This window comes from Euprymna scolopes, chromosome 14 (genome assembly GCF_053919585.1).
Source record: "Euprymna scolopes isolate OS-2025 chromosome 14, ASM5391958v1, whole genome shotgun sequence".
Classification (NCBI taxonomy): Eukaryota; Metazoa; Mollusca; class Cephalopoda; order Sepiida; family Sepiolidae; genus Euprymna; species Euprymna scolopes.
The window spans coordinates 96,263,043-96,289,577 of record NC_136495.1 but is presented as its reverse complement, the minus strand read 5'-3'; the positions used below and the strand labels follow the sequence as shown (position 1 = coordinate 96,289,577).

The window sequence follows — 26,535 nt, the reverse complement described above, 5'->3', positions numbered from 1 at the left end:
CTTGCTGCCCACATCGCAACGTAGTGCCCCAGTAGTTGCTGCCCCTGATAGTAGCCCCCTACACCAAAGTGGCAATGTGCCTTGTTTGGGGTGGAAATGTAATTAAAAAAAAAAAAAAATCTATCCCCCCCCCCCCCAACTTCTCTCTTGGGATTCAGCAGAACTCACCCCGCCTTCGGACTTGGGGGTTCAACTAAGATGTGAATACAAACAAGCCAACATGGCTATCTCCACACACGAACTTCAATGCAGTACACACGCAATCTCTCTTTCTCATCCTACAGTACTAACTTTAATCTTTCGTGACGCACGTTTCTACTACTAACTTTATGGAGACAAATAATCCATCATGGCTATGGACCATAAGTTCAACACACACACACATGAACTCTTCTCTCTTTTTGCCCCAGATTCTTGTCTTTATTTTACAAAGGTAGAGATTGAAAAGTCAACACGCAAGAGGCAGATTACTCTGGCCTACAAAAATGCCTAAGCAGCCCTGTCGGCATACCAGGCGATTATCAATAAATAATCTCAAAAGGAAAAGGTAAAGCCTGGGAAGGTGACGTTTCTACAACTGCACAGAATCATACCACGGTCCTACAATAAAAAGGCCACTTAACTTAAAAGACTCAGACATTGTCGGACCGATTGTCGAGGACATACCATCGACTTCGCATGAAAAATACCACCCTTAAGGTCAGAGTGACCTTGGGTGAGTTAGCATATACGCAATTCAATGAATTACGATCATACATCAATGTGATGAATAAATTACAATCTTAAAGAATACTAATAAAAATAAACGAATAAATAAATAATTTCGGAGAATCTTGAAAAACAATACGTTTCTCGGAAACCCATAAGCAGGCGAATGATTCATAATTCTCGGAAAAATGATCAGAAGGCGGAGGAAGAGGTGTGGGTGTGACAGTTACGCTTTATATACGCAAACGCATTTTAACCGAGACATTTCTACATTCAAACTTGTTCATCAACATTTGAAAGTTGTTTCGCCGCTTTCAGACTCATCCCCGCGAGAAAAAGGTAAGTAAAAAATGGGTGCAAATATCGCAATGGGGGCCTGAAATTTGAGTCTTATTTCCACTTTGGGGAAAGTTAGGTCACGTGGTAATCGGTCGACGGTGTTACAGAAGAAAATTAACCCTGTTTGTTTTATTTATAAAAAAAATGCGGTAAATTTTTACGACGTGCCACAGCAGCGTATTATAAAAGCCCTAACTACCTCATGTTACGAACGGCTTTCTGAATACCCCCCCCACACACAAGCTCGAAAGCTGTTCTTAACATGAAGAGGTTGAGGGAGGTATTTCGAAAGCCCTTCTTAACATGGGGTGGTTTGGGGGTATACTACGCTTGGGCAGATCGTAAAAAAATACCAAAAATTTTGCTCGGTATCATAGCAAATTTTTTTCGCTGTAAAAACAACTACTTGATGAAATTAAGTGAAATTTTTTCAGAGAACTTCGTCCCATAACGGATACATACAATTTAAACATTTTTCGATATTTTCATTTTTTTAATGTTTTGACTAAACTGTACAAGTACCTAAACGAAGGCTGGGCTGTGAAATGGAAAATAGTCCCAGAGTTAAGGGGTTGATACCATACAAACGGTAAATTTGCGACGGAAACGGTTACCATATTCTTTTAAAGCACACCGAAAACTAAAAAAAAAAAAACTAATTTTTTTTCTATACGAATCTGAGACGAGCCTTAAAGTAAAATAATATCGATTTTTCTTTATTTTTTTTAATTTCCTCGTATCTTTATTGAAAGAAGAAAACAGAAAAAGAAATCGAAAAAAACTTTTAGCCAATAAACACAAAAAAGAAGCCCCCCCTCTCTCTCTCTCTCTCTCTCTCTCTCTCTCTCTCTCTCTCTCTCTCTGGTGGCCAGAAAGTGGGTGCTGATTTTAAGTTAAATTTACATGGAAAAGTGATCACCCACTTTTCGAAAAAGTAATTTCTACATATCATGAAAACTTTTTTTTTTTTTTTTTTGCGCCGGAAACGGTTTGCAGATTCGTTTTTAGCACACCAAAATCTACAAAAAATATTTTTTGCACAAACAAGGTGTTTTTTTTTTTTAAAATTATTTAATTCAATATCTTAGGACTTTACTAACTATATTTGAAATAGACCCAGAAAACTAATATTTATATTTTTAAAAGATTTTTACAATTAATTTATTTAACTTCAAAATGTAGCTTAATTGATTAGTTCGCCGTGAAAACATTTTTCACAACTTTTTTTTCCCGTGTACAAATATATATTTTTTCCTCTAGTAAATTAACTTTAGTCTCTAATATTTCAAATACAATCAAAAGTAGTCAGAAACTTACAAAAAATTATGATAAATCTGCTTTCAAAACTAGGTCCCTCTATCTTTATCCGCCCATTTTTGCCCGTACCTAAAAAAATTTATTATTACCAGAAAAGACGTATTTCCCATGCTATGATTTTAATAAGAACGAATTACTATTTCGTTATCTTTATTATTAAAATAAAATAAAATTTATAAATTCGAAAAATGTTTCATTTATTTATTAAAAAAATAAAAATCCAGTGTTGCTTTCATTACAAAATTGGGCGGACATTGGAAATCTGAGTCTTACCTTATAAATTCCACAATTTTCACTTTTTTAAAACTTTTTTCTTGTTAATATCATCCAATAGAGACTTGTGTATCAGATAATTAAAAAAATACATTTAAAATCATTTTTTATGACTTTTCACGGCTTGTTCAGTTTTCTATTATAACGTTGTAGTAAATTAAACACTAACTTAAGGTTCATTCTAAAATAACCGGACGTAACTCACCGTTCACTCGGAACGTTTTTCTTTTATTAAATTGTTAGTGAACGCTGAGTTACGTCCGGTTATTTTAGAGTAAAAAAAAATAAAAAAATGATTTTAAAAAGTTTTTTTTTTTTATCTGCTACATAAGTCTCTATTGGATGATATTAACTTTAAATTTATAAGGTAAGGCTCAGATTCCCAACGTCCGCCCAAAATTGTTTTATTCAAATTTAAAAGAAAATATGATTTTAAATCATATTTTCTTACGCAGACTTTTAAATAAATGTTTTTGATATATTTTGATACAATAAATGACATTTAACATTTAAAACATTTATTAAATGTTTTGGTTTTCAAATATTTTGTGTTCGGAAAATGTTATGATGTTATGATTTAGATCTCGTTTTGATTTGAGGACGCCGTTATACTGTCTGCCACATGTCACCGTGACGACCACCACTCAAGTTTCATGATTCCTGACCGCTTTGGGGAGAAATTGACTACGTAGGGATTCACTCTACGATCGCTGCCATGGCACCAAAGTCGAGACACATGATCATGGTTACCTCCACGAAATTACGGGCAGAACGCTTAGATGCCTTACACACCGTAGCGAAAATAACAACTCAAAAGAAACACAGTTTTCTCGACCTGGGGGCAATTTCTTCATCACTGACCATTGTCTACAACTACATCCGCATGCTTGCTATATTTAGCGAAGCCAAGGAAAAGACAGGAGAAGGACCACCAGCCTCACCATCACTACAACGCTACGGCTGTCGCGACCAATGCTACTACTACTACAACGGAGGCTTCGTTGCGCCTTATAAACAACAACAACTATCGCCATTAACACAGCATTATAACCAGCACTGCTGCTACTACTACTACAACGGAGGCTTCATAAAATAAATTGTTGAGTTCGTCCAATTTTTAATCCTGTGTTGTCTATTCTTTTTGCTTGTCACCATACGCTTCGTAACATAACAACTGGTGTCAGAAGCGTGCGACAGGTAGAATGGACTACTCAGGGTGCACCCGTAACGAACTTCTCAGTTTTATCAGAGACCAGAAATCGGCACTCCTCCAGCTAAAATCGAGTACATCACGACCAGACGAAGCCCTTTTCACCGAAATAAAAGCGGACCTAGAGATTATGCTCTCCACCCTCAAATCGACCACCTTAACCGACACGCCCAAAGCCGATAACAACAACTACAATCTGATGATCAGATTACAGGCCATACACGATTCGGTAAAGGATATAAAAAAGTTCAACCCCGGGAACGATGTTAACCGCTTCATCACGGATGTAAACAAAACATACATGATACACGTCAAGCCGGAAATCAGTACACACCCTAGTATCGAAAAAGAGTTTGTCAGAATCTGCAAACAGCTTCTGAACGAAGGGATATTCCAGCAAATGACGGACTCCCAACACGACACATCTACCTTCGAGCAACTCAAAGCATACCTCATAACGACCCACGGCAGCCAAATGACGAACTTCCAGCACCTCAGCCGGGCTTGGGATTTGCAGCGTCGAGATGGGGAGAGATTGACAGATTTCGCCGGCCGACTGGAAAACACGATTAGAGAGGCTGCAGTACACATAAAGGCAAAATTTAAGTCGGACCACTCACGGGAAATACCTGCAGATACTGTCTTCTCTCTCATGGGTGCAATGCTAATGAGCGAGAAGGTGAAAGCCTGGACACCGAGCTTATACCCACACATCGTCAAAACAATGGATAAGCATTATACGGCGGGTGGGATAGCTAGTGATGCACAGCGGTACATCGACTGTGGTGTCAAAACGGACGATGAAATTAATGATAGTCCCATTGCGTACTACGCAAACAGGCCACAACGATCTGATCAAAGGACCAGGCGAACTGAACACAATGTGAACAGGCAAACACTCCGCCCACAGGCAAGGAAAGATACCACAACACAGCACAACACCAAACCCACTGGCACTCGCGGCCATTTTCAGATGCGCAGGGACGATGGACAAAATCAGGATGCTGAGATCTGCCAAAGCTACATGAAAGGCTATGCATGCTTCCATGGACGCAACTGTCGGTACCGGCACCCACCTCGTGCCAAGGCATATATCGCAACAGACGACAAGGATATGCCACCGGAAGATACTCTCCCCACTACCATGGCCAAAGATTTTCAATACGGACCGGGCGAGATGTGATGGCTCACCCCGTGGTCCAACAGACTCACCATCATGTATTTAACTTTCATCAACACTCGGCGCAGAAGTCACCTTTCGTCAACACACATTTCATGATTGAGGGAGCTACGTTCTCGGACATATCTATGTTGGACTCAGGCTGCTCCACTTGCATTATGCCAGTATCTCGAATACCCGAAGAGATCAGACGTCGAATAACGCCATCCAACGTGCATGTGAGAGGCATAAACGGCAGCATCTATATCCTTGGCGAACTTAATTGTGGCATCGCCATCGGCAACCACGATTCACCCAGGTTCGACGGGATCAACATGCTGATAACATCCACTATATCTCCAATCCTGATCGGCCAAAGCATCCTTGGTCACAGCACATTAGACTCCTACACAATCGACCACCAAAAATCAACGATCGAATTCAGACGCACGCTCGCGTCCACTCCGATAACTCACGCGGCAGCAATACTACCAGCTCTTACACAGAAGATACCAGCTGATGATACCACATTTGGAGGCCACACCATCGATCATCCCACTAGACTCACACAACCCAGCCTCAAGACACAAAATGAAAAACTACACTGGCTACAGAGTAATGTGGGTGTGGCATTGCCCAACCATCCAAACCGCGATGAACTGGAGGCCACAGCAGACTTAATCATCCGCTTCGCCGACATCATGGGTACCGAAAAGGGAGAAAAGGGTACCTTCATCAGACCAGTTCGAATACCAACCAATGGCCAATCCCGCTGTCAGAAGCAACACCCAATCGCCCAGGCTCTCGAGGCTGATGTCGATGCTGAAATCATGCACATGGCCGCCAGAGAGATCATCGAACCATGCAAGGACCCCAAGGGTTTTAATAGTCCTGTATTTGCCGTTCGCAAGAAGAACGGGGCAATCCGGGTAGTTGCCAACTTCAAAGCAACACTCAACAAGGTCCTAGTCGATCTCGACCCCTACCCCATACCTACGATTGACCACCTGTTCCACAGAATCGGCGAAGAAAATAAATATTTTGCATCCCTTGATCTTCGCAGTGGCTATTGGCAGATCGCTATCGACGAGCGTGATCGACACAAAACTGCATTCACATGGAAGGGCAAATGCTACCAATACACACGACTCGCCTTTGGTCTCACATCTGCCGGACAAATCTTCTCCCGCTGCATAGCTGAAGCCTTGGCCACTGTTACATCTCGCACCAACATATCCTCGTACATTGACGACAACCTAGTCCACGCCAAAACATTTGAAGGATACATACTGGCACTGGAGCAACTATACTCACCTTTGGTCTCACATCTGCCGGACAAATCTTCTCCCGCTGCATAGCTGAAGCCTTGGCCACTGTTACATCTCGCACCAACATATCCTCGTACATTGACGACAACCTAGTCCACGCCAAAACATTTGAAGGATACATACTGGCACTGGAGCAACTATTCACCGCCCTACGTAAATTTGGACTAAAATTGAATCCGGATAAATGTACCTTCCTCGCGAACGAAGCAAAATTCCTCGGTCGCATCGTAAATAGCAAGGGTTTCAAGGCCGACCCCGAATACGTCCGCGCCATCATGGAAATGAAGCCTCCAACAACAAAAAAGGAACTGTAAGGCCTCATAGGTCGTTTAGTGTGGATACGGCAATTCCTGGAGACACGGGTACAGGAACAAATCAGGTCAGACACATTTTCCAGTATCATGGCCCCCATCCATGGACTGAATAGGGCTGGCAAACCATTTGCATGGACTGAGCAGGCGGACAAGGCCTTTAATAAGATAAAGAAACGACTGTCCTTGGCTCCTGTCATTTCATTCCCTGACTTTGATCAACTCTTCACGCTCACCACTGATGCGAGTGACACCGCATGTGGGGCCATCCTAATGCAAGAAGATGACAGGGGAAAGAAGAAGATCATAGCAGTCGCTTCACACATATTTAACACCACGGAACAAAACTGGTCCACAACTGAACGCGAGGCATTCGCAATAAAGTGGGCCATAGCAAAATTCGACTACTTCCTACACAGCCGCCCCTTCGTCATCTTCACCGATCACAGATCACTAACCTATCTGGATCAGCGGGTATTCAACAATGCCAAAATCCGCAGATGGCAAGAAGAGGTCGCATGCTATAAATTCGTCCTGGAATTTGTGGAAGGCGAATCCAATGTCTGGGCCGACATGCTCAGCAGAAGTCATGGCCAAAGAAAAAATAACACACCAGCTGACGCCAACCCTGCAGGCAAAACATTCAGAATCCAGGGTTCGGACCTACGCATTTACATCCCATCTTGGTGTATGGACGAAATTGATGGATCAATGCTCATCCCCGAAACACACACACCTCAGAACACCCGCCACCACAAGAATATTGTGGATGCGTTCTTTGCCTATCACTCTACATCGACCATCCCCACAAAATACAATTGCGACCATATCAATATCGCTGCTGAACAATGCACAGACAACACACTGTCGAGAATCATCAAAACCCTCCAGACGAATAACTCCAGCAAAAACTGTAACATCGACCCCGATGACCATCGGGCCCCCATACTCAACAAATACATCCACCAGTTCTACCTGGAGCCCGGCACATCTGTCTTGATGATTAGGGACAACAATCATTCCCCAAAACTGGTCGTACGATACAAACTCCGTCCCAAGTACCTGCATCAGGCCCATGACTGCGTCAATCATTCAGGTATCGCCCGCATACGCGAACATCTATCCAGCTACTGGTGGGAATGCAAGGACCATGACATTAAGACGTATGTCAACTCTTGCGAAACATGTGCCAAGCGGAAGGGTAACTATGGCAAACGCAAGGACTGGCCCACCGGACACTGCAAACGTGGAGAAAGACCGTTCGAAATCATCTACATTGATTTCGTCACGATGCCAATTTCAAAGGGGAAACGCTACATCCTAACCATGCTGGACAGTTTCAGTAGACACCTTACGGCTGTGCTGTGTTCCAGAGATCGTGCGATCGATGCTGCCTGTGGAATTTACAGTTTCTTCCTTCGACACCAGGAAATACCACGCATTGTTTCATCCGATCGCGGAACCCACTTCACGGGGGAGGTACACAGGATCTTTTGCCAACTCACATCAATCACGCAGGAATTACACTGTGCCTGGCGACCACAAAGCTCAGGCAACATTGAACGACAGCACCGCACGATGAAAAACGCCATATACATGCTGTGCGAAGATAGAGACTGTGAGTGGACCGACGTCCTCGAATCCGTCATCTCATCAATGAATGCTACCATCAACAGTGCCACTGGAGCGTCACCACACTATATAATCACTGGTCGGCAGCCCAACATTGGTTTACCAAGATTACCCGACAACAGTATCACAAACCACAGCCCCACGGCTTACGGCATGCAGGTCAATGTCCTGTTAAGACAAGTTCATCGACACGTCGTGCTGGCCAACAATGAAGCTGACCATGCCCAAAACCCAAATTTAGACAAGGACATGAATAAGGAACCAATACAAGTCGGTGACAAGGTACTAATCCACTGGCCTCAATCAGCTATTGCTCATGCATCTCACCTACCCTGGATCGGTACCTTCGAAGTTGCTAAGACCAACAGCATGGTGATCCAGATAAAAAATGATGACGGGGAGAGTGAATGGGTTCACTGGGCACATGTCCGCTGATTAATACCACGACCAAAACATTTGTCCCCCAATCTACCTCCTCTACCCTACCCAACTCGTCAATCTACCGAAGAGACAACGCCTCCACCCCAGGCAGGGGCACACAGAGCGTTGCAGGACCCCATATACATAGAAACCCCTCGACTACCGTCGGGATACAGATCAGACCTGATTCGGAATCGGTCAACACGAGGCCAGCTTCCTAAACGATTTAAGGATTTCATCATGGGTTGATTCCATTCACACATGCAACTATGACCGCACTGGACAATTCAAGTCAAAATGAGATCTGGGGGAGCTGTTATGATGTTATGATTTAGATCTCGTTTTGACTTGAGAACGCCGTTATACTGTCTGCCACATGTCACCGTGACGACCACCACTCAAGTTTCATGATTCCTGACCGCTTTGGGGAGAAATTGACTACGTAGGGATTCACTCTACGATCGCTGCCATGGCACCAAAGTCGAGACACATGATCATGGTTACCTCCACGAAATTACGGGCAGAACGCTTAGATGCCTTACACACCGTAGCGAAAATAACAACTCAAAAGAAACACAGTTTTCTTGACCTGGGGGCAATTTCTTCATCACTGACCATTGTCTACAACTACGTCCGCATGCTTGCTATATTTAGCGAAGCCAAGGAAAAGACAGGAGAAGGACCACCAGCCTCACCATCACTACAACGCTACGGCTGTCGCGACCAATGCTACTACTACTACAACGGAGGCTTCGTTGCGCCTTATAAACAACAACAACTATCGCCATTAACACAGCATTATAACCAGCACAGCTGCTACTACTACTACAACGGAGGCTTCATCGCGCCTTATAAACAACAACAACTATCGCCATTAACACAGCATTATAACCAGCACTGCTGCTGCTGCTACTACTACTTCAAACGGAGGCTTCGTCGCGCCTTGTAAACAACAACAACTATCGCCATTGACACAGCATTATAACCATCATTGCTGCTACTACTACTACAAACGGAGGCTTCGTCGCGCCTTATAAACAACAACTATCGCCATTAACACAGCATTATAACCAGCACTGCTGCTACTACTACTACAAACGGAGGCTTCGTCGCGCCTTGTAAACAACAACAACTATCGCCATTGACACAGCATTATAACCATCATTGCTGCTACTACTACTACAAACGGAGGCTTCGTCGCACCTTATAAACAACAACAACTATCGCCATTAACACAGCATTATAACCAGCACCACTGCTACTACTACTACAACGAAGGGATCGTCACGCTTTATAACAACAACAACAACAACAACAATCTGCCATCTTTACCCCAACGACAGCTCATTATTATTCTGTGTTATTTATTCGAAAATAAATTGTTGAGTTCGTCCAATTTTTAATCCTGTGTTGTCTATTCTTTTTGCTTGTCACCATACGCTTCGTAACATAACAAAAAGAATCATTATTACTTATTTGTCGTGAAGAAATTGGATTATTTATTTATTTTATTTTATTTTATTTTATTTGCAGTGAAAAAGAATTAATAAATGATTAATCATTTTATTTTATTTTAGTAAGAGAGAGAACGAAAGTAATTCGTTTTTGCTAAAATAATAACAGGGTAAAATAGGTACGCATGAAAAAAAACAAAAAACAAAACATAGGTAGCAAAATTAACAATTCTATTTTAGTAAGAAGAATAACGGAACAAGAAAATAAGAAAGATAACGAAATAGTAATTCGTTCTTACTAAAATAATAACAGGGAAATACATCTTTTCTGGCCAGAGTATTCCGACACTGACAGTTACCATCATCATAACTTTTGTACCATTTTTTCTTCTCCTATAATATAAACCCCACTTGTTTGTTTATGTATGTATGTATGTATGTATGTCTCGCATAAACTTTCGACAGAGGTGATGGATTTTCACGAGATCAGTATCGTTTTGAAGTTCGACCCTTCGGACGACGAATATCGAAAAATTGGCTAAAAACTAATTCCTTCACCCTCAACTGAGCACTTTTCTACAGGGAGGGGTCGCTTTTTTCGCCAATATTTTCGAAAGTCATCCCCTCTTTTCGATTGACTGGCCTTAATTTAAACCTACGTCACTTCCGGTTTGGCGATGGGCGCAACAGCAAAGATGTCTTTTTTTTTCATGCTCTTTTCCTCCTTCGCGGTATGGGTTCAAGCCTGCTTACTATTCCTTATTTTTATTTTTTATTTTTTTGCGCTCGCAATTTTTTTTCGCCCAACCAACATCTTTACACACACCACACCAACTTTCTTTTCCACCTTCGCGTCACAGGTTCGAGCCTGCCTGCCTACTATACCTTTTCTTTTCTTTTTTTTGCTCCACACACACCTCCAAACACCCGGACAACGCTGGGCACTCAGGCTACTTATATAGAAAAAGAGATGAAAAACATCTGGTGTTGTTGTTGTTGTTGTTACACTTTCATTTTGTTTACCAGATCAGAACTACGCTGTGAAGGGTCGATCGATTCAGAACAATCTGCACTTGATTCGCACGATCTTAAAGGGGGTAGAAGACGACACTGAAGCTGCGCTGATCAATTTAGATCAGTCCAAGGCGTTCGACAGGGTGGACCATGGGTTCCTGAGGACTGTTGTGGAAACCGCCGGCTTTGGTCCGGACTTCCGCAAGTGGATCTCCGCCCTGTATCGTGATCCCGCGGTGGTGGTGCAAGTAAATGGTAGGTTGTCGGAGTCCTTTGGGGTCTCCCGGTCGGTGCGGCAGGGTTGCCCGCTGTCGCCTCTGCTTTATGTCCTGGCATTGGAGCTCTTCCTTCACAAATTAAGGGACGAGGCGGCGAGACCAGTCCTACGCGGCATAGCTCTGCCTGGCGGCAAAGTTGCCAGGGTGTCCGCGTACGCCGATGACCTCACCGTGTCCGTTGCACGATGGATCGACATTAAAGCGGTGAGAGAGGTGATCGCTGAGTATGAAGTTGTCACAGGGGCTGTGATCAATCGTAGCAAGTCAGTTGGCCTGCGGTTGGGCACCTGGACCGGACTAAACTCGCTTCCAGGTGCGTTCGGCTGGACTGATGGCCCAGTAAAGATCCTCGGTGTGTGGTTCGGGCCGGACCTCCAGCTGGACAAGAATTGGTCGGAAGTACAGACTAAGGTCGAGTCGTCAGTAAGGACTTGGATTCGGAGGAAATTGTCCTTGAAGGGTCGCGCGGAGGCATGTGCTACGTACATGTTTCCGCTGATCCTTTACCGTTTATCTGTTTTTCCCCTGCCTGCGGACCGCTGTAAGGCTTTAGAGCACCTCCTGTTCAAACTTCTTTGGGTAGGAGGAAAGCCGTATGTCCGTAGACAGGTCTGTACACAGAAACTTAGCGAGGGAGGCTTAGGGCTGCCTGATCTGCAAAGTCATAAGCACGCAGAAAGATTGGCGTTCCTGAGTCGGACACTGATGGAGGAAACGCCCTGGGTACCAGTCGTGGAGCAAGCTTTCCCACTGCTCATATCCGACCCTGCCGCTGAAGGTCGCAAAAGACCGGCGGGGGAAAGGTGTTTCCTGACCGAATGCCGAGCCGCCCTTAGGGCATTGCCGGGGTCCAGTGACCTTGCACAGCCTAGGTGGAGGCTATATAGGGATTTAGTGGAGGGGACTGCAAAAGACCCGCTGGTGGAGCGGCTACAAGGGGAAAATTCTCTCGCTGTGGAGTTGGGCGCCTGCCAGTAGCTATATTAACAATACAGAGTTCTCACTTACGTGGAGGCTAGTCCGGGACGCGCTGCCACTCTTTGGCAAACAAGCCAGGGATGATTGAGATAGGGATTACTACTATCCCCCGTGCCCACGCTGCAATGATGAAGAAGAGGAGGAGACGAGAGAACACGCGTTCTTTCTTTGCAGCGGGGTGCGGAGTCTCTGGGAGTATGTCGAAGGGGTAACGGCTCGCATCGACCTCGAGCGGTCGGTGCCACTTGATTTGGCGTACGTAGTTGACAATGTGGATCCGCCGTTTGACAGGGAGAAACGGGTGGTGTTTCTAGCGATCCTAGCGGTGGCTAGGTTAGTGACGTGGGTTTCACGTCTGGACATTGTCTATAGGGAGCAATCTGTTTCTGATCACGATCTGATCGTTCGTTTTAAGCATCAACTTAAGACGAAAATCAGATGTGATTGGAAAAGATTGCACCACATCGACTTTGATAGGAGATGGGTGCACAACACTAGTTTGTGCATCCGACGAGGCGCTAGATTTCAGTTCGTGTTTCCGCCCTAGTGGTATTGGTTCTGGGGTGCTGAGGTTTCTTTTTTCTCGGAACCCAGCCCCATCAAGACAAGTAATGTAAGGTTCACCTTATAATGTTGGGTAGGTTTAAGGCTAGATAGGTACGTAACCACCAAGAGTGGATAGCTTGTGCTTTTTATAGGGCCTAGGTTAGGGTAGTATGCGTGTTGATCCTGTTCCCATAGCTTTTTATTTTTTGATAGATTGGCACTAGGAGAGCTTCCAAAGATGCCCAAAAGTCCACTTGTTTTATTTTGTCCCAGGCCTATTTCGCCCACTACGTACTTTATCTTGGAAGACGCCATCCATCCCTATTATCCCCGACCCTAATTTATTTTTCATACAAGTCCCTAGTTCCTCCACTCCCCTTTAGGGAACGAGCTGCTTGCTTTCACCTTCTTCCCTCGGGGGGAAAAGGACCGGAAGACAGTGGGCATTTCATACGACAGACCAGCCGTTAGGTAGGGAGGGTCCCCTTACTAACCCGCCCCCATAGGCATTTTGTTAATTTGTTTTCTTTTTCTTTCTTTTTGGGTGTATTCTCGTTTGCCCTCCTCCCCATCATCTCACCCCCATTACAAAAAAAAAACAAAAAAAAACCCCTTTAGTTTGTAAATATATTTTGCTTTTTAAGTTACTTGTAAATATTGTTATATGTTTTTTATGCTTTTTTCTTCACAGTGTGAATGTTGCCTGCCATCCCGTAAGCTGGGGAGCTGTTATTTTAAGTAGGTCCTGGTAAGAATGTTAGGCGGAATAGTGCGTGATAGAAACTCTAGTGTAGGCTTTATAATAAAGTACTTGCTATCTTACGCAAGTCTAGCTAAGGACTAGAAAAGACCCCCCCTTTTTTCCTACTCCCCCTTACTGGCCTTCGTACCTAAGCTTTTTTCGTACCCCAAATGAGGCCTTGGCAGTAGATAATGCCAAGGCCGGGGACGAAAGGCTAAATATCACACTTTCATTTTGTTTACGCTCCAGCTGTTTTTCTTTCTGGGAAAGACATTTGGAAGGGGGGGGGTCTGGGATTTTTCGCATTTAAGAAAAAAAACTTGATTTTTCGTACTTTTTATTCCCCGTAATTTGGATATACAAAGAATTTTTGTTTTTAAATTTATTTAATGTAAAGTGTATTACAAAGAATTTTTGTTTTTAAATTTATTTAATGTAAAGTGTATTACAAAGAATTTTTGTTTTTAAATTTATTTAATGTAAAGTGTATTACAAACGATGCTTTTGACTTATTTCTTTTGACCCGGAAGCTTATTTATTTTTTAGCGCAAATTTTGATTATATTTTTTTGACATCTTCGTTTATGGCCGTATTTGGCGGACGTTTAGGAAATTGCCCCCCACCCCCCACCTCTAAATTCCACAATTTACACTATTTTTTTACATTAATCTCATCGATTAAAAACTTAACTTTCAGATTACAAAAGATTTTTTTATGAGTTTTATCGTTGGGGGATCAGTTTTCAATTGCAACGTTCTACTAAATTAAGCACCTACATTGTGGCCATCCCTCTCACGTGACCGGTGAATATTCCCGTCTTAAAAAGGGGGTTAAAGTAAATTTTTACTTTCTTTTCAACTCAGTGACAACGTTTACAGGTTTTCGAGTGTAACGACATGCAAGAAACATAACGTCTGTATACACCCATGCAATTTTCACGATCATAAAAACTAAAACTCTGCCTTTTCACGCGGACGTATTTCAAAGCACCTTACGCCACAAAAATGTTTTTTTTTTGTCCAATTGGATTACGAAGAAAGTGAATTTCAAAATATTTTTTCCAACAGCTTTCGTTGGAACCTGTAGCAGCCGACACATCACAGGCAGAGACTACTTCTCACGACTTCGAGATTTGAAATTCATTTCTCCCTGGCTTGTCCAATCACGTGACCGAGTATATAAAAGGCGAAATCACGAACCTTCAATCCTCTTTCTCATTTCTTTGCCCAAATGCAGACATCGCCTGGGGCTGCAGCCCTAGGCTGAACGTGAATAATATGGACTAGCTATGGCTCTCATCTGACTACCATTTATTTCCACGTGCTGTACCCACACAAATTTTATCATTCTACAAAAGTACCCAAACGAACATTCTTTGACATGCTAAAGAACATACAACTCACAGACACGCACAACAACACGTCAACACACTGAAGACTTTGCCCTTTCTTTCTCTTTTAATCGGTTTCCTTTGCCCCAGCTACTACTAGTTATAAACACGTGGGAACTGAACTGTTCTCTTCTTCAATCAGCCGGCATGATATTAATTCTATCTCTACACAAGAACACTTCAACTTACTAAAACGTTTCTCTCTTGTACGCCTGTACACTCTACTAACGAAGATAACAAATAAAGTTGTTTATTAATATTGAATGAAACTTCCATTGTGTTCTCTCATTTCTATATTTTGGTAAACCCGACGTGATATGAACACGCAACCCCATTCCGTTTTGTCCTTTATTCTATATTTGGTGGCCCTGGAACGCATAACTTTCTGAGCTTTGTTTGTTATTTTCGTGAAGCATAAAAACAACAAACTTTACACAAGAACACTTCAACTACACAAGAACACTTCAACTTACTAATACGTTCCTCTCTTGTACACTCTACTAACGAAGATAACAAATAAAGTTGTTTATTAATATGGAATGAAACTCCACTGCATTGTTTTTCATTTTTATAAGCTGGTTGGAAAACTATAAAAAGGTACGCGTGCCAAAACCAATCAGTCAAGTCAGATTTTCCTGTCGGGTAGACCAGTTCTTTGAACACTCGCTCCATTCCCTGACGTTAAATCACGAATATAATTGTTGCGTGCCTTACACTTGAAGTTGTAAATTTCCATGAACCAATTACCAAAAGGATATATTTATATAAGTTTGCATTGCCTGATGCAGCTTAGATTAGTAGGTCACGCAGACGAGCCTCGTTCTGAAAAATATGAACAGTTAGGTCATGTAACATGTGACACCGGTGCTTTTACCATTATTGACCCTTGTTATTTATTTATTTATTTATTTTCACTTGTTTGTTATGTTTCACTTCGTTATGTTTTTAGTAATAAATGTTCGAAATTTCTTTGTTTTTTTTTAAATTTTTATTTTTATTTACCTTTAGCTTAACTTGCTTTTATATTTCACTATTTCATTTTTTAGTAATAAATACTTTTCTGCATTAAAAACCGACCTTGTGTCTAACTCTGCCCTCCTAGGAATAATAGTAATATGGTGGCTAAAAAACGTTTTTCAACCCCAATAAAAGCATTACAATACATGAAGAATTTCCGCCATGCACACTTGTTGTTCTAAGTTAACAACTAGCCGCTACTTGTGTTTCAAACTTTAAAAAAAAAAGCTGTTTAAAATAGTAAAAACACTAAAGCTTTCTTTGTTTGTTGTCTTTCTTTTTTGGAAGGGGATTTTGTGGCGCCCCTATTATTCCAAAGAACCAGCTATGTAAACACTTTGCAATATTTTCCAGTAATTATTTACAAAAAATTTTCTTTACAATCAATTTTTGGCGGATGTACACGAGTGAAACCCTTCTAGCGAAATACGCATCGGCTCCGATGTTGTACGCAGTTCGACTTGGGGAGCGCCTAGTTTTTCTTATTTATTATGGCTTTTTTATTTTGGCTTGATCGGATTGTTTTTTTATGTATGTTTTTTATTTTGGTTTGAATTTTGCACTTTTTCAGATTGTTTTTTTTTTGGGGGGGGGGAATGGATATTTTTTATTTTGGCTTGAACTTTGCAAATTATTTTGTTATTATATGATTTTTTTCTTGTTTTATTTTTTTTATGGACATTTTGTTTTTTTTGGCCGGAGATTATATGTAATTATTAACAGGAAAATTGGTGCAAGTCCAGATTAGCACTTGTGGCGATAAACAAAAATAAACAAAAAGCTTATCGAAACACAGTTTAGTCAAGTTTAATTAAAGATTTACAATACATGTTGAGCATGTGCATGAAAAATATGGTAATTAAAAAAAAAAAATTCCCCAATAAGCTTTTGGTAAAAACATGTTCTGAACAACTGAAATTTTTATTTTTAAATAAAAAAACAATTATTAAAACAAAAACAGTAATGTTGTCGTAGAGTAGTTTTTATTTTATTCAAGAAAATAAAAGGTGCTCATGCACTTATTGAGCCGTGCTGAAATAATGATGTTATTATTTAGAAAGCCATTCTTAACATGAGGACCGGAGGGTGTTGTGTACCTATTCTGTACTTTCACCTAACAATTTAATAAAAACAGGTATCATAAGACTTTAATTAAACTTGAAAATACTATTTAAAAATAGCGCGGATCAATAAGTGCACTAGCACCAAATAACTTTCCACTGTGTTTCGATATGAGAAAAAACACTGACGACATTCCGTGAGAGGTACGTACATGCTAAAACTTTTTGTTTATTTTTGTTTATCGCCACAAGTGCTAATTTAGACTTGCACCAATTTTCCTGTTAATAATTACCTATAACTATAATCTCCGGTCCAAAAAATTATCCATCCAAAACAAAACAGAAAAAATCATATAATAATAAAATAATTTGCCAAGCGCAAAATTCAAGTCAAAATGAAAAATATCCATTCAAAAAGAAAAAAACAACAGGCATAACAAAATAATCTGAAAAAGCACAAAGTTCAAGCCAAAATAAATAAACTAGTCCACACGCGCAAAAATTCTTTCCTTGTAAAAATAATAATTGCTCCCTCAATCGAACTGCGTACAACATTGGAGTCGATGTGTATTTCGCTAGAGGAGTCTCACTTGTGTACATCAGCCCAATTTTTATTTAAAATTAAGAAATTATTTTCTAAAATATTTTGTTTACATTTTATAAAATATTTTGTTTACATATTATGTTTACATTTTGTTTTTAAGTAAAATTAAGAAATTAATTTAAAAAATATTGTTTATATCCATCTTCATTCAACAGGATTACTTTTTGGTAGCTTCATAGTTTGTTAACCTAAATTTTCTGAATATCAGAACGAGGCTCGTCTACGGGACCTACTTATCTAAGCTGCACCCTTTGTTGTGATAACTAATTTTGACACTTCTTTTTTAATATTTTGATTGCGTTGAAGGACTAGAAAAACGTAGCATTAACATCATAACACCAGCAATAATTGCTGACTTAAATCTTTATTGAAATAACCGTGATGATACTCTCCATTGATCTGGTCCCTATATGTAACATCGAGTATGCTGAAAATGATCATCACAGTAACGTCCTATTTTAGTGTCAGAAAAACTTTCCAAGAATATTCAATTCAAACAAAAAATTGAATACAAAGTTTAATTGTATAAAAAATAAGGTTAATTTTTATGACGTGCCCCAGCGTATTATGTGAGAAAATCCTCACATAGGTTTTGCCCTCGGCAGAATGGAAGAAAACCAAGCAGAATTACAACAGGTTCACCTTTTAAACTTCAACGTTAATTTTATTAAAGCAAAAAGATCCATATTGCAAAAAAAACGTCATCTTCAGCTATCTGCCACTATGGGCTGGTAACATCCCCGAGGGGATAATAGTTCATCTTCGATAAAAGCTGGGTAGAAAATTCCGCTGAAGAACAGCGCAGGTTGAAGTGTTGAGATATCTTCCAAGATTGATACTGCAAGTCTGGTAGCCTCATAGTGTCCTCTTTGATTCAGTCCAACGGCGGACAAGGCAGATAAAACAGTAGATCTTACTTTCGTCTTTGACAGACATTAATTTGTAAAGAAGAAAGTCAGTAGATTCACAGAGCATGAAGTGTGCAAGGATATAATAATTTGCCCAACATAGAGGCATTAAAACTTCTCAAAAAGTAACAAAGTAATTTTGCTGCTTCGAGCTCCGAGTGAGAGTTCGAGCCCATTCAAGCCTCTGTCTTTTTGAATTCTGATGATCTGAAAGGATAATTTTGGCGCCAAGAACATTCGGCAGTTAGTTATAACATGCAATTTCATTGGTTCAAACAAATCCGTGGAAAGACAAACCATCCAATAAAGAGCTTGCTTATTTCTGCAGAATTTCTTACAATTACACCCCAACCTCTCCATGTTAAGAGCGGATTTCGGAATAAATATCCCCCAACCTCGAAAGCCGTTCTTAACATGGGGAGGTTGAAGGGGGTGTTTATTCCGAAAGTCGTTCATTGGGGTGTTTATAATAAGCTTGGGCACGTCGTAAAAATTAACCAAAAATAAAAACACATTTTTTTGGTTATGAGTAAAAACATGTGACAATTCAACAGGTCTAACTTTTAGCATTTGATACAAATAATATTTCTGTTTAGTTTAAATTAACTTGGTTTAAATACAACATTATTTTAAATAATTATAGTCATACATTTTTTCCAATGCTAAAATAGAAAATTACTAATATGTCATCTTTGAAAGTTGAACATGTCAGTATAGACATGGCATATCCACAAGAACACAACTTGTTGCTTGTCACAAAATGTGTTGTCTGTTCATAATGTAACACATTATTTTCTGTAAATTTTTGCAAAAGATCCATTCTTGGAGTGACCATTTTAATTTTTTACCAAATTCTTAAAAAAAAAAAGTTGTTTTCACAATTTATTATAGTTGGGTTTCTTTCAAATAGATAGATGAGAGAGAGAGAGAGAGAGAGAGAGAGAGAGAGGAGGGGGTGGAAGATTAAAAACGTTCCCTTTCTAACCCCTTTTTTAGACTGGAATATTTACTGTCACGTAAAAGAGATAGTCACAAAGTAGGTGTTCAATTTAGTGGAATGTTATAATTGAAAACTGATCCCTGACGATAAGTCATAAATTTTTTTTTTTTTTCAAAATTATTTTTTTAATCTGAAAGTTAAGTTTGTAATTGATAAGATTAACGTGAAAAAGAAAAGAAAAAAAGTGTAAATTGTGAAATTTAGAAGGGGGAGGGGCAATTTCCTAAACGTGTGCTCCATATTGAAATCTTTTTTTTTGTTTACAAGTCCATAAAAGGGGTTATTTTTTGTAGGAGCACTAACGTTTTACTTTGGAGATGCTCAGTCTGTCGAACAGCTTTTTCTATATGCTACGAGACCTACTTTCAGTGTTTGAAGTCAAAATCATTTATTTTTTTATTTTTTTATTTCTATTTGAAAACGCCAGTTGTTCCCCTGACCCTCCAATCACCAAACAAAGGAATGCCCAAATGAACACCAAACATGCCTATGGAACAAAAAGTGAGAATATTACATATGTGTGCTGATCATAGCTCGTATGGTCTAGGGATTTATCAGCACCCACATGTAATAAAATTAAAACAAAAGAAAAAGATTTAACGAAAAATAAATTTATTAAAAAATAAATTAACAAGAAAAAAAAGAAAAGATTATCATGTTTGAAGGGCGACAACTCGCTAATAAATTGTCTCCCTTAGATCATAAAGATCGTAATTCTTAATGTATTGTTTTGAAATATTTTGTTTAGTATATTTTTATATGTATATGTGTTTCGGTCAACAAACTCAAAGAATAAATAAAAACTTTACCAGAATCCGGACAGCAGTTCTTCAGTGAGGTTGTGTTTTTACGGCCTTATGTGGAAGCCGGAATTCGGACGTTGGTTGCCTCTTTTTGCATCCCAAAATATGTCACGAACTTGTTTTTACGGCCTTATGTGGAAGCCGGAATTCGGATGTTGGTTGCCTCCTTTTGCATCCCAAAATATGTCACAAACTTGTTTTTACGGCCTGACTTTACCCACCAATAGCGTTTCTTTTATATGAGTTTTTAAAAGGAACTTCCTGGAACCTTCTAGAGACTCAAAAAAGGAACAAAAAGGCGTTCTACGCCTTTTTATATTTATAGACGCCGATTATTATTTATTTTTGAATAACGACATTCTAGAAACGTCTTTATGTTTTAATTAATATATCAATAAACATATTTATATATTATAAGAAATATTTATATATTTCTTAATCCAATCATAGGAGAGAATATGTTCTCCTATGACAGAGAACAAGCAGAGCTCCTTGACGCCCCACTTGAAATGTCAAAGCCCCTACAGGCGATACTTTGTAGGCTTTCACGGTAGTGTGACCCCCCCCCAGTTATAAGCATCTAGCGAATCATTATTTCACAGATTCGCTGTATAAGTTTAAAGGGAAATAACTCAATAGAAATTTTTTAAGTTTTATAATAGACACTAGATCAAGAGAACACCAATTTGCTCAAGCAAACAGATGGTGGAATGTTAATTGCGTGCTTCGTCCCAAAGTCATTTAAATTCTAAGAAATTAAATTCTAAAAAATCAAATCAGTTTTAGTGAGAAATTAGTCCTCATAACTCTATCAGGAGATGTAAAAATTAATTACCAGGAAATACGCACACTTAAGAGTTGCACCAATGGATAAATACCTTCCCAAGGGATTTCTCTTTTTGCAAACAGTGATGAATGATTCTCTTTAAATCTTTCTTTTTTATCCAGACATATGGATTTATATGTAGCCATCTACATTAAAACATTTCTAGACCTTTCCTAATAAAAAATGTAATGGATTTTAATTCTATATTGACGAATATTGACTTCCCTAATTTCATAACGAATTACCAGATAAAAGAGAGTTAATACTCCACACCACGAATAAAAAGAAACTACTGTGTTAAATAAAACTTTTTTTTAATATATATAAACACTGTTTGAGTTGATTGCTATTTATTGGTGTGTTCTTGAGTGCTGCATTTTATTTTATTTTTTTGTTATAAATGAGTCTATGATATTAAAATGCATGTTTAAATGTAATTATTACCTCTTTTTATAAATTGGTGACCCCACATGTCAACATTCAGAAAATATTAATTTTTAGCTGTCATTTTTTTAATAGAAAATAGGAATAACGATGCCCTGTCCTCAACTACAGCCACTTCAGCAATATATTAAAAATACCACTGTTTTAAACTCAATATTCAACATTATGATTTGCTCATATCGAGGTGCAATTCTTTATGCAACACATAGCGAATTAACAAAATGCAACTATGTTGTGGGTTCATTAACTCATGAAATACTAGCTGAGGTTAGAGATTTGATAATGTCTTCTCCTGGATCAGTTTCATATGATATTTTTAGAGTCGAATTAATAAAAAGAACGTTGGACTCTCAACAGAAATGCATTCGTCAGCTACTCATCTAGGAAGAATAAAGTAGTTGATGGAAGAAAATCCATTCCAGCCTAATGTTTTAAAACAACTTTTCATCAACCGCTCACCGTCAGATGCTCAAATGATATTAGCGTTTGCTAAGGAAACCACTTCAGTCAAAGAGTTGGCTGACATAGCCAACAAAATCCTTGAAGTGACAACTACTGTAGATCCAGTGAGTCAAGCACAATCCGAAACCTTTTTGTTCCATTTATTTTGCTGCTGCTGCTGATGATGATGATGATGATGATGCTACTTACGGAATTTAATAATAAAAAAAGGTAATCAAAACAGATTAAGGACCTGATTAATAGATTGCAGAAATTGATTTTAAAGCAGCATCAACAGTACCAATCTTGTCGAGATAACCTTCATTGCAGGTGTTCTAACCGATATTTTCAGCAAAAGTGCCCATCCTTAAATAATTCTCTGGAATTTGTAATGCTAAACTTGGATTCCACCATATTTGCTTGTGTCGTTTCCATTATCGCTGTAGAGAGAAAGCTTATAAATGCCAAAAACTCTGCGCATTCACAAAACCTATTTATACATTGGGAAACTATTCAGCCTCAGTAAAAGCAACTGACACTTCTGGCAATATCTGTACGTGTTGCATCTTTTATCTAACAGATAATACTACTGGTATTGGTTTTCTCATTGCTACTGATGCTGAAGTAAGCATATATATAAAAAAAAAAGGATTTACTTCTCTTAACTACTCTTTCATCCTTAAAATAATTCTCTTCTTGCTTATCCTTTATATTCTAAAGAAGGACCTGTCTGATTGGTCAAGGCAATTCTCCTTAACCAATCAGAAGACATCCTATTTGTCAAACTGAATGCAAAACTCCTTTATTCTCCCTCTTTTCTGAATGTGAATCTGCCCAGTTAACATCAAAGGCCATAAATGACCAAGTTCTCTCTGATTCTCTCTCCTCTGAGCGCATGGTACAATGGGAAAAGTGGTGGCTGGTTACTTTTAATGCATCTGTAGTTTGATGTAATTTGCATATCAATGAGGCTACACACAGGAATAAGGTAATATAAGGTCGGCAGTCAAGATGGCAGGAGTCGAGTTTGGGATAACCGGACTGAACAAGTTAGAACTGAGAATGTTCAAATGCTGACAAGAAGCCATTTCTTTCTTTTTTTTTAATTAGGAGCTATTTCATCCTGAAAAATAAAGTCGCTGCGACCAAGACAAAATTTGAAGGTGTTGTCAAAAGGAGAATTAAACGAGTCACATCGAAATTGCAATGCGAAAGATTAAAACTAGTCACGTCAAGATTTAAAAGCCTCAAGGAAGGGAAAGAGTCGCGTCAAACTGGAAAAATTTAAAGTATCTGTTACGAAGTGCATACAAGATCTCATTTAGATTTGTGAAGCTTTCTTTGCGAGAAAGCAACAAAATTAGCAGGAGCAGCGAATACATCGTTGAACGTTTCAGTGCTGTATACACCTACGCAATTTTCGCGATCATAAAAGCTAGAACTCGTCTTGTTTTTGCTGACGTGGTTGGAAGCATAGAGATGTTGTATTTTCAACCAATCACATTACGAGAAAAGAGAATATAAAAATATTTTCCTTAACAGCCCTCACTGGAGCCAGTCTGTCCACTATAAAAGAGGGAAAACACGCCAAAACCAGTCAGTCGAGCCCAGAGTCACAGTCAGTCAACCAGCATGGGGTAATCATTGGCTCCGTCGGATTTCTTTTTCCCAACGTTAAACAATCACTTTCGCGCGCATCATTCATCAACTTCACGTGGGAGCACCAACAGCGAGAATTAACATTTACATTTTTTATTTCATCATGTTTCTTATTAGCGCCTGACTTTTCTCTCCTAAGAAGTTACAAATATTAACTTTACACCAAAAATCTTCTTTCCGGAACATTCTCACATCCTTACGAACTTTGAACACGTTAGTTTATTTATTTATTTTTTTTAAATAAACGATTGAGAAATCAATCATTTAAAATTTAAATCTATATTGTTTGTCTGGTTCCTTCTTGCCACCATACGCTTATTCCTAATATGACATATCGAAAGAATGAGAATATTAAATGGCATGCTTCGAATTTGAAATAATTGGAAGCGTTGAAAAATGGAAAGATTAAAATTATTCACGTCAAACTTTAAAAATTTAAAGCGTTGAGAAAGGAAAAACTTAAACGAGTTGTGGGCAGACAGGTGGAGTTACAACGATGTTGAAGTGAGTTGGATCTTTTTTTTTTTGTTTGGTCTTCCCAATAGCATTCATTGGATTTTCTTTTTTTAATTGTTGACTGGAATGAACGTGTTGGAATGCGGTCGACTAGTATGTATTAAAAACTCGTTACTTTTAAATGAGGAATTTAAAATGAAATTCCGTTGTATTTGCTAAAAAGAAAAGTAAAAGTTGTCGCTTTTAACAGAAAGTTATTTTAATGAAAGTATAATTCGAGTTAGATTTGTTTTTTTTTGTTTGTTTTTGAGAAAAGAAAAAGTCGCTGCTGTTAAAAGAACTTACAATGCGTGATCAACTTGTATATAAAATCATTGTTTTTAAATGAGAAATTTAAAATGAAATTCGGTTGCATTTACTGGAAAAAAAAGTTGTCGCTTTTAAATGAAGAAGTTAAAAAAAAAGAAGATTTCCTAGAAAAAGTCGTCACTTTTAAATGAAAAACTGGAAATGCAATTTGGTTGTTATATAAAGAAGGAGTCGTCACTTTTAAGTGAGGGCTAGCTGTGTCCTTAGCCGGGTATCGTGGATCTGAGTGGACTAGGAAGAGAAACTAGCAGGGTTTTAAGTTTATGAGATTATCTTTAAGGATCGGGGGAGGGTAGTTTGATTTAATTTGCATATCAATGAGGCTACACACTAGAATAAGATAACATAAGTCTGGCAGTCAAGATGGCGAGAGTAGAGTTCAGGATAACCGAACTGAACAGGTCGGAACTGAGAATGTTCGAATGCTGACAAGAAGCCATTTCTTTTTTTTTTCTTTTTTTTTTTTTTAAAATTAAAACCAAGCTTCTGTCTTTACATCAACGCCTTGATCCCCATCTGGCATTAATTGAAATAAATAGCTTTTGTCCTGGGGAGGCTCCATGTTTTGACATGCTCCTGGGCTTGATTTTTTCTCCTGATATGAAATGGAACATGTGCATCAAATCCGTTGCCAAGGTCACTGGAAAAATGGTGGGGTCCTTCTACCGCTCCAGTAGATATCTCACTGCTGATGCAATTCTCTCCCTATATATGAGCCAGGTATGGTCAAGGATGGAGTACTGTTGCCATGTCTGGGCAGGAGCTGCTAGAAAGAGCTTATCCTGCCTTGACAGAGTTCAAAATAGACTTTGTAGCCTAGTGGGAGATGTTCTTTTCTCTCCTCTGCAACCTCTTTCCCTCAGACGAGACGTTGCGAGCCTGTCTCTGATTTATCATTATTTTCATGGCAAGTGCTCGTCTGAGCTCCAATCTATGGTCTCCCTTGCCAAACTTACACAAAAAAAACACTTGTCTAGTTGAAACCACTATCAATAATTTATCCCACTCTTTATTTGTGCCTAAACCTAAACATAGATTCCATAAACAAAGCTTCTTTCTTAGAACTGCACATCTGTGGAACTCTCTTCCATTTGCCTGCTTTCCAGTTTACTACAATTTGGTCATCTTCAAGTCCAATGTAAATAAATTCTTGATAAGCTGTCCCCTTAAGTAATCCAAATTTACCAAGTTAAATAATCCAAATCACCAAATTTCCACTACTAACGGCTATTGCGATATTATCCAATTGACTACTGTACACTTATTAACTTTTATCCTTAAGTGGTCTCCGGTCCTTGATAAGTGGTAACTCCTATTTTAAAAAAAAAAAAAGTAATAAACCTTCCTCTTTGATTTGAATGTGACTGTCCTACTTTGAACATTCAGACGTAAAAGAGCATTATATTATACTTTGAACATTCAGACGTAAAAGAGCATTATATTATGAATAAGCGTATGGTGGCGTGGAAGAACCCGAAAAACAATATAAGTTTAATTTTAACCGATTGATTACTCAATCGTTTATTTAAAAAAAAAAAAAAAACTTAAGAAAAGCAAAATAAAATAAAGAGTCCTTCAGTTCAACAACAGTTTGTCCCTGCTTTTAAGGTTATTCATTTTAGCATAGTCTTTATCAGCGATTCGTGTCTTTCTTGTTGGTAAAACGTCAATAATTGTTATTCCTTGTGGTGTTATTTCGACAACAATATCGAAGGATAGGAGTTTGCTTCTTTTTTTGTTTTTAATAAGAAAAGTCTAAGGTGAGCAATGCAGCAGATTTGTCATCTACTTTTGATGAAATATGATAATATATATGTATTATTCTTTGCGCTGTGTATCTTTGATAAT

The 26,535-nt window shown here is 39.1% G+C and overlaps 1 protein-coding gene across 9 annotated transcripts in view; it reads left to right on the top strand.

Moving 5' to 3' along the window:
• Nucleotides 1-149: 149 nt before the first annotated feature.
• Nucleotides 150-26,535, top strand: part of LOC145293177 (interferon-induced GTP-binding protein Mx1-like) — a 200,974-nt gene continuing 174,588 nt past the window's right edge. For 2 of the 9 annotated variants that reach the window (XM_080139650.1, XM_080139648.1), the window contains exon 1: nucleotides 150-1,047. Coding sequence is in view for 2 of the 9 variants with exons in the window: in XM_080139646.1 (XP_079995772.1) it covers nucleotides 897-1,047 (151 nt within the window). In the remaining 7 variants the exon portion in view is untranslated. The remainder of the gene's footprint in view (nucleotides 1,048-26,535) is intronic. The other 7 variants (XM_080139653.1, XM_080139652.1, XM_080139651.1 and 4 more) reach the window with 5 other exon arrangements.